Source organism: Lotus japonicus, chromosome 2 (assembly GCF_012489685.1).
Source record: "Lotus japonicus ecotype B-129 chromosome 2, LjGifu_v1.2".
In the NCBI taxonomy this organism is placed as follows: domain Eukaryota; kingdom Viridiplantae; phylum Streptophyta; class Magnoliopsida; order Fabales; family Fabaceae; genus Lotus; species Lotus japonicus.
This window is the reverse complement of record NC_080042.1, coordinates 37,408,347-37,420,581: the sequence shown is the minus strand read 5'-3', so window position 1 is coordinate 37,420,581 and position 12,235 is coordinate 37,408,347. Positions and strand designations below refer to the sequence as shown.

At 43.4% G+C, this 12,235-nt stretch overlaps 1 protein-coding gene across 1 annotated transcript; it reads right to left on the bottom strand.

The window, feature by feature from the left end:
• Positions 1–10,886: 10,886 nt before the first annotated feature.
• LOC130735373 (uncharacterized) lies at positions 10,887–11,945 on the bottom strand. Its single transcript, XM_057587397.1, has 2 exons — positions 11,696–11,945; positions 10,887–11,599 (listed from the first exon to the last, which is right to left on the bottom strand). The coding sequence occupies exons 1-2, from the start codon at positions 11,922–11,924 to the stop codon at positions 11,376–11,378; spliced, it is 453 nt and encodes a 150-aa protein (XP_057443380.1). The 5' UTR covers positions 11,925–11,945; the 3' UTR covers positions 10,887–11,375.
• Positions 11,946–12,235: the final 290 nt, after the last annotated feature.

Genomic DNA, 12,235 nt, shown 5'->3' with positions numbered 1-12,235 from the left:
CAGGGTTGTTAGGTACGCAAACTCTACCCTTACACCGTAGGATATTGTCACTTCCTACCTTGAATTTCGGGTCCTTACCCTGAATTACCAAATTCCTTTTTCCGAGTAAAAATTCATCTTGTAACTGTTGGTCTCGGATTTCTTCCATCAATCCATTGGTAATCCTGATCATCCCGAACCTCAGTTCTCCCTCGGATACTCTTACGTCCAAACTCAAATCTCGGAATTGTTCCAGCAGTTGCAGCTCCTTCACCATCCTTGACGAGATATGCATCTTCCTGCTCAATGCATCAGCAACAACATTAGCTTTTCCAGGATGGTAATGTAAAGTAAAATCGTAATCCTTGAGAAACTCCATCCAACGTCGTTGTCTCATGTTCAACTCCTTCTGGTCGAACAAGTACTTCAAGCTCTTGTGATCACTAAATATGGTGAAATTGCATCCATATAAGTGATGTCTCCAGATCTTCAACGAAAACACAATGGCAGCAAGTTCTAAGTCATGAGTCGGATAGTTCTTCTCATGAGTCTTCAGTTGTCGTGAAGCATAAGCCACCACCTTCCGATGCTGCATCAGCACACATCCCAAACCTTGATGCGAAGCATCACAGTACACTTCATACGGTTCCTCTGGTTGCGGTAAGACGAGTACAGGTGACGTCGTCAAACGTTCCTTCATTGTCTGAAAGCTAGTTTCGCACGCTTCGGTCCATGCAAAAGGTTGATCCTTTCTCGTAAGTTGAGTCAAGGGTCCAACGATCTTGGCGAAATTCTCAATGAAGCGACGATAGTATCCCGCCAAACCGACAAAACTACTGATCTCAGTCACGGTCTTTGGCCGTTCCCATGACAATACCGTCTCTACCTTTGCTGGATCCACAGCTATACCTTCTTTAGAGATCACATGGCCCAAGAATTTTACCTCTTCGAGCCAAAATTCACACTTAGAAGGGTTGGCGTACAGCTTTGTCTCTCTCAACACTTGTAAAACCTGACGCAAGTGCCCTTCATGATCCTCAGCGTTCTTTGAGTAGATCAGGATGTCGTCGATAAACACCACGACGAATCGATCCAAGAACGGATGGAATGTCCTGTTCATGTAATCCATGAAGATAGGAGGTGCGTTTGTCACCCCAAATGGCATCACTAGATACTCATAGTGTCCATAACGAGTCCGGAATGCCGTCTTCTGGATATCCTCCGTCTTTACTCTGATCTGATGGTAACCCGACTTCAGGTCTATCTTTGAGAATATCGTAGCTCCTCGTAGTTGATCCATCAAATCATCAATTCTAGGTAGCGGATACCTATTCTTGACGGTCACTTTGTTCAGTTGTCGATAGTCGACACAAAGTCTAGATTTCCCATCCTTCTTTTTCACCAATAAGACGGGTGCTCCCCAAGGTGAAACGCTTGGTCGGATGAATCCCTTCGACAGAAGATCCTCAAGTTGAGACTTCAACTCCACCAATTCCGCAGGTGCCATCCGATATGGTGCAATCGAAATCGGTCCTGTTCCCGGTACGATGTCAATAGCAAACTCAATGTCGCGTACAGGCGGCAAACCAGGTACATCGCCAGGAAAAACATCCGCGAAGTCCCTCACAACTGGAATATTACTCACTTCCGAATTCCCCTTACTCTCCAAGCTTAACAAAACTGAATACTCTTGAGATCCTTCATTCAGAGAGACGCTAATATGATTGGCGGATAGATACTCGGAAAGATCCGAGTCAGGAAATACCACTCTCTTTCGGCTGCAGTCCAGAAGACAATGGTAGTGGGACAACCAGTCCATCCCTAGGATAACATCTAAGTTCTTGAGAGTTAGGCACACTAGGTTAGCATGGTAAACTTTATCCCTATAGGTTACTGGGCAATACATGCATGCAGTATTGGCAAGCAGAGTTTTGGCAGGTGTGGTAACTATAAGATCGAAACTCAAAGTAGTAACGGGAAGTTTTAATCTAGCAGCACATTCCCTAGAGATAAAAGAGTGCGTTGCTCCGGAATCGAAAAGTACAGTTAGGAGATTACCGTCAATCTCGCAGTCTCCCCTGATCAGACCATCAACCCCTTCAGCTTCTTCACCATCCATGGTGTAGACTCTTGCCTTGGCAGCAGGACGCTTCCCACGAGCAGTGTTAACAGCTGGTTCTGTCTTAGGTGCTCTGCATTGAGCAGCAGTATGCCCCAACTTGTTACAGTTAAAGCATTTGGGCCTCATGTCAGTACAAGCATTGGCATAGTGCCCAGGCTGCCCACATCTGTAACAGGTCATCTCCCTGTTCACAGTCTGACCTCCAGAACCTCCAGCAGTACCCACCATGGGCCTATAAGATCCTGAAGCAATTCCTCTACCTGCAGGACATTGATACGGCCTCCTGCTCTGAAATCTCCCTCTGCCTTGAAAATTTTGAGAGCCCGACCTCATCGGCCCTCCTGTTCCAACACGGTTCAGTCTCCTGTTCTTCATTATCTCCACCTCAGTGGCTTTCTCAACCAAAGTCTGAAAACGAGTGATTCCCAACGGTTTCACCGAGTCTTCAATATCGGGCCTCAGCCCATTCACAAAGCGCTTGCACATGTAGGGTTCATCGACCCCATTGCGGAAGAATCGAAAGTGCTTGGCCAACGATTCCAGCTTGGCAGCATATTCCGGGATGGACATGCTACCCTGACGAAGTGTCAGGAATTGCGACTCACGCTCGTCCCGAGCACTATCTGGAAAATACTTCTCCAGAAAAGCAGCACGAAACGAAACCCAATTCACTTCCAAGTTGTTTGCTTCCATCATTCCTCTGGCGCCTCTCCACCAGTACTCAGCATCACCCAACAGTAGAAAGGTTGCCATTCCCACCTTGGCCCCCTCAGCAGTCTGTAATACACCGAAGATCTTTTCAATCTCCTGGATCCAGAGATCCGCTTTGTCCGGGTCAGTACCCCCCGAGAACTTAGGTGGATCCTGTCTCCTGAAATCATTCAGGCCTCTGTTCTGGTCCATTGTCACTTCCCTCTGGCGTTGGTGCTGATCACGTGCCTCCTCAGCAGCACGCCTCATAGCATTATCGTTTGCCTGTGCAGTCACAGCTTGGGCCATAGTGGCCATCATCTCAGCTAGTTGGTTAGCGTTCACCATGTTCTGCTAAATTAACAAACAGTTAGTGCTCATCATAAGATAGCATCTAATATAACTATACAATATGATTAAGCAATAACTTTAAACAATTCTAAGCGAAAAATCAGACAATCAATTTTTACTCTTTGCAGAGTCACACAACCTAGCACAGAAGACCTATTCCCCAAGACTCCCAAAAGACTCGACTAAGCTCTGATACCACAATGTAACACCCCGATTTCGGTGGCGTCACTTTAGTAACCAAAAGAAGTACTTAAGCGGAAAAACGTGAATTATTTTTTTTCGACAATATAACTAAAGACAGAAAGCAATAAACTTCCCAACAAAAGATAAAAGAAACTACTATACAACTATATATACATGCCTCGCTAAATACAACCACGTCACGAGTAACCTCCAGTGACGGGTGACAGAAAGAGAGTAACGCCCGAAGGCAATATGTACAGTCCAAGGTAAAAATACTGTGTCCGCAACACTAAACCTCAAAATCTGAGAACAAGTTGGCCCAGCGGCCTAAGAAAAGACCCCCTAAATCCAACCAACTCTCTGTGATCTCCATAGGAAACCACACAAAAAGCTACCGGTAGGAAACTACCCTGTCCCCAAAACTGAAGCATGACGGTCAGAGCATCGACACTACTCCTACACTAATCCCTACCCGAGGAGCCCACACTAGCACTCGATCCTACATGCTAGCGCGGTCGTCATCCGAATCTACATCCAGGACGACTAAGTCGACATACTCAACACTGCCCTCTCTGTCCACCCTAATGCGCTCCTGCACTGGCCTCTCGGGCTCGGGGCCCGGAACGAGATCCGCGACGACAGCAGCAGCAGTAGACGGACTAGACTCCGTCGAAACCCCACCTACTGGCACCTCCTCAGAGGGGTCCTCATCATCCGAAGGGGATGGTGGCGGTGGAGGTCCTCCCAAGCCGGGTCCACAATGTACACCTGGAGGCAGGTTGAAGCTCACTATGTGCCTCCTCATCACCCCCTCCGTCAAGCGTCCGAATCGGTCGACACGGTCCTCCATGACCCGACCGGTGTAGGTCGCACGGTGGCCCTTGGGATCGACCACCCATGCACCTGGGTCGTCTTGATCAAGCATCTCGTACCTGGTCCCCCCCGAGGGGCTGACCATGGTAAACCAATCCCCCATACTCATCTGACAAATGGCGTAGTCCGCCCAAACACACACAGCAGACGCGAGGGTCAACTCCAAAGAATTATATAATTAATAAAACCAGATATAATTATAGGATAATAAATACTCGCCTCTCAGGCTTATAAGTTTTGGGATAGCTTCCTAGGGTTGCATGTATCACAATGAATATAAAGAACCATAAAAGCAAGTAGCATGCCTCAAAAATAGGATAAACAGTTACCAATCACACTCAGCAACTAAGTCAGCATGTATGTTGCATGAAATGCAATGCTGGGTAACAAAATGCATTCCGGAAGAAGGATGGACATCAACGAGGCGGCCCTAACACCAGCCACGGTGGGTACCTTCCTGCTCGCATGTCTCTTACACCACACAAAAGTAGTCAGATCAGCAGTGAACCCGTAGGTCTGCCATTCCGTCTGCTACTGAGGACCACCGTAGTGTCCTAAATATGGAAATCCGGGTCTTATGACCATTTTGGAATCCACCGAGGTCCGGTATCACGCCGTGTATTAACCTCAAAATGAGTGCATGAATGCAAGTGATTAGCCAAACAACGTCTCCGACCTCACCCGACACGTCGCCACGTGTTCTAGATAACTTAAAGTCTCTAAAAGAATACCCTAAGGTAAATGTCGATTCTGCGACAAAATACAATTAATCATAAACAAAAGAGTGCAACCACTCACGACAACTCTTCGAGTCATCAATGCTCTCACGAAGTCTCACGCTTATGTGGAGTCTCACACTTTCACAAAGTCTCACGCTTCAGTGAAGTTTTATGCTTTCACAAGGTCTCACGCCTCAGTGAATTTACACACTTGCACGAAGTCTCACGCTTCAATGAAGTTTCATGCTGTTCACGAGGTCTCACGCCTCAGTGAAGATCCATGCTTTCCACAAGGTCTCACGCCTCAGTGGAGTATCACGCATTCACAAGGTCTCACACCTCCGTGAAGCTTCTCGGCTCATCCCTTGGATGGCTAAACAAACTGCTCCCAGAGCGAATGAGTATCAACATACCCAGAACTCGCAATCTTCTAAACACTTGGATCCGACGACACTTCTCGTTCTCCAAAACTAAACTTCAATCCAAAGCTTGCATCCGAGATTGTTATCTTTATTTAAAGGTTTAGAGGTTGTTTAATATCTTATGAATTTTCTTTGTAAAAATAGCTCCTTTTTAGTCTTATCGTATTCCCTATGAGTTTCAAAGTTCCCATAATCCCAAGAAATTCCCTGAGAAGGTCTCGATCCATTGGAGCATGACAAGGTCCGAACTCCGTTCGTCCTTTTAAAACTCTCTCAAAATCTCATAAAAATTTGGCATGACCTGCCCGTAAACCTCACTCTTCAGAATCTCAGGTACAAGTGGAATAGCATAAATAAAACAGCTCAGTCAAAAGCATAAACAGCATATTCCAACACATCCTAAGTTAACCATGTAGCACATAGCATGTGAATCATTTAGCACACAATATCATGGCATCAATTACTCAACAAGGTCGGCCGAAGCCTCAGAGAACAATTCAGACATTTAGCAATTAAGTGCATAACACATAAATCAAGTCAAACTTGTCGACACCTAAAGCATTATCTAGTAATTCAGAGAGTAGCCCTCACCGGTGGGTCTTCCAGCTTCTTCCTCAAAATGTTCTTCAAGCTCTTCTCCTTGATCTCTGGGAATCTCCTCAAACGAACCTTAAGCAAAAATCACAGAAATCAACACCAAGAGTCAGAAACTCAGCAATCAAAGAGTCCTAGGGTTACACGGTACACTACTACCTCCGTGGTACGACAATCTAACGCGTTAAGACAAGTTTTCGAAAAATCGGATTCTCCCCCCCCTTGATATAGCTCTCGGCCACTTCCTTTAATTGGGAGGGTCGATTTTTCTTCAATCAAACTTGGTTCCTAGGTTAACATAAGCTGTAACTAAGACGGTTCTAGGCTCGGAAAAATTTTCGGATCGAAAACTGATATAGGGGTAGTTTGGTCATTATTTTTAGCTCAAAATTTCAAAATTGGATTTTTGAAAAACAAATTGGATAGGGACGTCCACAACGACGTTTATGACGACAAATCCTACTAGCACTAAGCCAAGTCGATAGATTAGAGCGTAAAGGTTGCGACTTTGCCGAAAAATGGGTATTTAAGGTAGAAATTGATCCCGGCGGCATTTCGTCGACATTCGACAAAATCTAATCCGCAGAACACGCTCAGGAGCATGCAGGGAAGAAGTTTAGACACTGAAATCAGCGTATTTGAACAGTTTTTCAAAAACCTCAAAATTTTGAACTCAGAAAGTCGTAGGAGAAGTGGACAGAAACGACGATTCGAAGGAGAGTATAGTTTACCTACCTCGAGGTCTTCGATTAGTGACGATCGGTGAAGCAAACGGCCAAGAAACGACGAAGATCCGGATCTCTCTCTCTCTCTAGGTGCTCGCGGGTTTGGGGAGGGGAAATGGGTATTTTTTTGAAAAAATCTAATTTTCAAGCTATTTATAGGTTTTGGAAAAAGCGGAAATTTTTTTTTTTTGCGATTCCGATTTTTCCTGCGCGTTCCTCTGCGCATTCTAAGATAGGTTCTGGCGACAGAATTCCAGAACTCAAAACAGGATTCTTGGAATTAAACCAAAAGATCCAAAATCGGCATAAGTCGGTGTAAGTCGGATTATCCCGAAAAACTACTTTTTGCAGTGATCGTCGGATGAGAAAACTTCCTTCTGAAGAAAGATTAGGAATGATGAGAGAAATAGGAGAACGCGGGTGGAATCTTCTTTTGCAGCTCCGAATAGAAAAAGTCTTCATCGTCTGTCGATCTTAGGTTTTCTCGAACTATCAGGGATTCCGTTTCGGCAAACTTCCGAGAATTGGAATTTGACGTTCGTACTTTCCAGGATTTCGCATCGAAATGATTGTTTAAGGACGGAAAAGAGAAGTTCTAACATTTCTCTGAGGATTTTTGGAATTAGTTTCCATCGTGTCCTAAAGCGTAAATTAACTATTCACTAATACCTTTGACCTAGGATTAAGCGTATGTTAGTCGTGCTATAACTCTTTCGGTTTTTCGATAAATTCTTGGACTTTTCCTGAACCTTTTTCCTTCCCAAATTTATCTTAATCAAATAACTCTTTTATTTTATTCACTTATCCAAAGCGTTAAACTTGGGCCTTACAGGATGTCTCGATCCACTAAACAAAATTAAGGCCCGAACCTCGTTCGTCCTATCAAACTTTCTCAAAACTCTCAAAATAAAATCGGCATGACCTGCCCGCTATTCTCACCATTCAGAATCTCAGATTCCAGTACAGAGCATATTTAAATCATCACAATCAACAACATGTCATATATCAATAAATCGCATCATAAACACTTAGCACTTAGCATATAAAGCATGCACCACACATCCTAGATTACCCACATAGCACATAGCATGTAAGACAATCTCAAAAACATTCAGTAGATGAATCATCTACATTGTCAGCCGAAGCCTCAGAAAACATTTTCCAATCACACACAATCCAGTGCATAAACAGTAAACAATGTCGAAAGCATCGACTCTAAGAATTAACTAGAGATTCAGTGAGAAGCCCTCACCTGAAGGTTCTCCAGAAGGATCGTCTAACGCTTCCTCACCAACAAAGCCTTGTTCCTCAGGGAATTCCTCAAAATCACCTTTAGAGCAAAACCACAGAAATACTATCAGAATCTATCGGAAACTAAACTATCAATACTTACTAAGGTTACACGAAGCAATACATACTCCGAGGTACGATAATCTAGCGCGAAAGGACAAGTTTTCGGAAAAGGAAATTTTCCTCCTTCCCCCTAATAGGGCTCGGCCACTTTGGTTAATTGTGGGGTTCAATTTTTCTTCGATCAAACTTGGTTCCTATGCTTTCATAAGCCGTAACTAAGGGTATTCTGAACTCGGAAAAATTATCGGATCAAAAACTGTCGCAGGGGTATTTTGGTCATGATTTTTAACTTAGGATTTTCAAAACTGAAATCCCAAAAATAAAATTTTGCAGGGACGTCACCAACGACGTTTATGACAACTAATCCTACTAGCACTAAGCTAAGGCGATAGTTTTCAGCCTAAAGGTTGAAGCTTTACACCAAAAACTCCAAAAATGGGTATTTTAGGTTCAAATTGATTCCGGCGGAATTCCGGCGACATAACGGAAAATCTAATCCGGCAGAAGTGATCTTGGGCACATATAGAAGAGGTTTAGAATCAGAAATGAAAGATTCAGGATAGTTTTGCAAAAACCCATAAACTATCCACTCAGAAAACTCTACAGAAAAGCTATGGAAAAAGCGATCAGAGGTAAGGATTAGCGACTATACCTCGAAACCTTGAAGCAGCAACTGATTAATCAACGATCAAGCAAGGATTGAACAAAATCTTCTTCTCCTCCTCTCCTCTCAAACTCGCGGCCTCCTTGGATGAAATGGGTAAGATATTTGTTTTTTCTCATTTCTTGGCTATATATAGAGGTTGGCGAAACGCGGTAAAATGAAAGTTTCGCGAATCTGATTTTTCCGGCGTCATTCTCCGTGAATTAATAGATATGTTTTGGTGAAAGAATTCCAAAACTATAAAGAGGTCTCCTTGTATTTTTGGCAACTAATGCATAGTCGGTATAAAACTATTTTACCCGATAAGTTGCTTTTTGCATCGAATGTCGGAATAGAAAACTTCCTTCGGAAGAAAGATTGAAATCATCAAGAGAAATAGGTGTACGCGTGTAGAATATTCATTTGAAGCTCTGAATAGATAAAGTCCCCATTGTCGAGAAATTCTAGGGTTTTGAAATACCAGGGATTCGGTTTCGGCAAACTTCCGATGATTGGAATCGGACGTTCGTAGATCCTAGAGTTTCGCCTCGAAACGATTGTGATATATGGAAAAAGAGAAGTTCTAACATTTCTCTGAAGATTTTTGGAATTAACGGCCATCGTGCCTAAAAGTGAAAATTAGCTATATACTAGGGTTTCTGACCTAGGTTTAAGCGTAAAACGTTCGTGCTATAACTTTTATCGATCATAATGCAATCCTTGAACTTTTCCTGAACTTTCTCCTTCATAAATATATTTCATTTAATAAACTTTCGTTCAGGTTTCCCTTCACATTACATCAACCCTAATCGTGAATAAGAAGTTTATTCACTTAGCATAAACTTAAAAACTCGGGCCTTACATTACTACCCTCCAAAAAGAAAGTTTCGACCTCGAAACTTAAGGGTTAGTAAAAAGTTCTGGATACTGTTCTTGAATCTTCTCCTTCAGCTCCCATGTCGCATCACCAGTGTCTTTATTCCAGATGACCTTCACTAACTCGATCTCTTTCCCCCTCAACTGTTTTATCCTGGTGTCACCAATGCTAATTGGCGGTGTCTCGAAAGACAGATCATCCTTCAACTCAATGTCATCCAGCTCGATAACATGTGTCGGATCCGCAATATATTTCCTCAGTTGTGACACGTGGAATACATCATGAATATTTGATAGAAATGGAGGTAGTGCAACCTGGTAAGCGACTGGTCCAATTCGACGAGTGATCTAATACGGTCCAATAAACTTGGGCGTAAGCTTCTTTGACTTGATTGCTCGACCAACACCCGTCGTCTGAGTAACTCTCAGAAATACATGATCTCCTTCTTCGAACTCCAGAGTTATGCGCCTCTGATCTGCATAACTCTTCTGTCTACTCTGAGAAGTCCTCATCTTCTCTCTGATCTGCTTGATCTTCTCAGTGGTCTGTTGCAGAAGTTCCGGTCCTACCAACAGATTTTCTCCGTTTTGGTACCAACACAAAGGTGTTCTACACTTGCGGCCATACAAAGCCTCATACGGTGCCATACCAATGCTCGTATGAAAACTGTTGTTGTATGTGAACTCAATCAATGGCAATAAGGTATCCCAACTGCCCTTGTTGTCTAGAACGCAAGCGCGTAGCAAATCTTCCAACGACTGAATAGTTCTCTCAGTCTGTCCATCAGTCTGCGGATGATAAGCAGAACTTAGTCTCAGCCTCGTTCCCAAAGCCTCTTGAAGAGCTCCCCAAAAATGTGATGTAAACTTCGGGTCTCGATCGGATACAATACTTGTCGGTACTCCGTGAAGTCGTACAATCTCCGCTATATATATCTCTGATAGTTTCTCCACGTTGTACGTAGTCCTCACAGGTACGAAATGAGCCGACTTAGTCAGTCGATCCACGATTACCCAAATAGAATCGTAGCCCTTCTGAGTTCTTGGCAAAGCCACGACGAAATCCATCGATATGCTATCCCATTTCCATTCTGGCACATCCAAGCTTTGTAGCATACCTGAAGACTTCTGATGCTCCACCTTTGTGATATGCCCCAAGTTGATGCAAGGGCTTGATGGATCGTCTAGGATGATTTTAGGACTTGAGAAATCAGAGTTGGAAGGGAAAAACAAAGAAGAATTTCGTGCAAGGAATAGATGGACAAAATTGGAATGGAACTTTATGGATATGGAAGTGCAGACGTCACACAAAGGTGGTGGCAAACCTTTGATAAGTCAAGGTCTTGAATCACTCAAGGGATATGAGAATCACTCTCAACAAACTGAACTAACTCAGAAAAAATAATCTTATTCATTCATGATCTCCATGCTTGGCCGTCCCTCCCTTTTAAAAGAGTTTGGCTTTGTTTTGAATTACAAAGGTGAGACATGATCTTAACTCCAATTAATGACTAATTATGGAGTTTTAACATCCAATTCTGAGCTGAAAATTCAAATAAAAACTCCTAATGAGCTGGTCAAGCTCAGCTTGTAACAGCCCCTAAACTTTCTCTCATTACATTAAACAAAAACAGGAAATTAACTTCAATTGAAAGAGATTCTTGGAGTTTTACTTCAGCCATCAAGAGCTGATGCAAACTTGGAATATTCCTCCCTTAAAGCCTTCTTATTCACGCCCCACATGCCTCCACTTCAGGTCCATTAATTGCTAATGCATCCTTGGTGTATTAGGGACTTATTGGATTGAAAAAAAAAACTAGAAATAAAATTCGAACTCAGCTCCAATTAATTGGGCTGATCTTGGACGACTTCCTCTTCATAGTTCATGAGGAAATTCACCAATTTGGGCTCAAGTTCGTGCACATTGGTTCCTTCCTCAAGAGCTAATGCTATCATCTGTTGAAGTGCTTCCTTGGCCCTTTTAGCCCTTGCCCTAGTCATTGGTCCTCCAAGTCCTTTTAGTGCTCCATGACCTTTGTCCTTGTCCTTGTCCTCATCATTCCCTCCCTCTTGAAAAGGATTTGACCTCAAATCAAATTCTCCTCCATCTGCATCGAAGAGAGATAAATCAGAGACATTAAAGGTTGAGCTGATGTTATACTCACCTGGAAGCTCTATTTTGTAGGCATTGTTATTGATTCTCTCAAGCACTTGAAAAGGTCCATCCCCTCTAGGTTGGAGTTTGGATTTCCTTTGTTCTGGAAACCTTTCCTTCCTCATGTGCACCCAAACCCAATCTCCGGGTTGGAACACCACCTCCTTTCTTCCCTTGTTAGCTTGCCTAGCATAACTCTCATTCTTTCTCTCAATTTGAGCCTTCACACGCTCATGCATCTTCTTGACATATTCAGCTTTGCCCTGTCCTTCCTTGTGCTTGAAAACAGAAATGTTAGGCATAGGCAACAAATCAAGAGGAGTCAAAGGGTTAAATCCATACACTACTTCAAATGGAGAGCAATTGGTAGTGCTATGGACAGCCCTATTGTAAGCAAATTCAACATGAGGCAAACACGCCTCCCAAGCCTTTAAATTGGCCTTAAGGACAGTCCTAAGCAAGGTGCCTAGGGTCCTATTAACCACCTCAGTTTGCCCATCAGTTTGTGGGTGGCAAGTGGTAGAGAACAAAAGTTTAGTGCCTAACTTCC

What these genes read in the sequence shown, in the direction of transcription:
- LOC130735373 (XM_057587397.1), bottom strand. Translation starts at nt 11,924, where the DNA reads ATGCATGAGCGTGTGAAGGCTCAAATTGAGAGAAAGAATGAGAGTTAT. An exon ending in CTACAAAATAGAGCTTCCAG is followed by an intron (nt 11,600 to 11,695) that starts GTGAGTATAACA and finishes ATCCTTTTCAAG; the next exon opens with AGGGAGGGAATGATGAGGAC.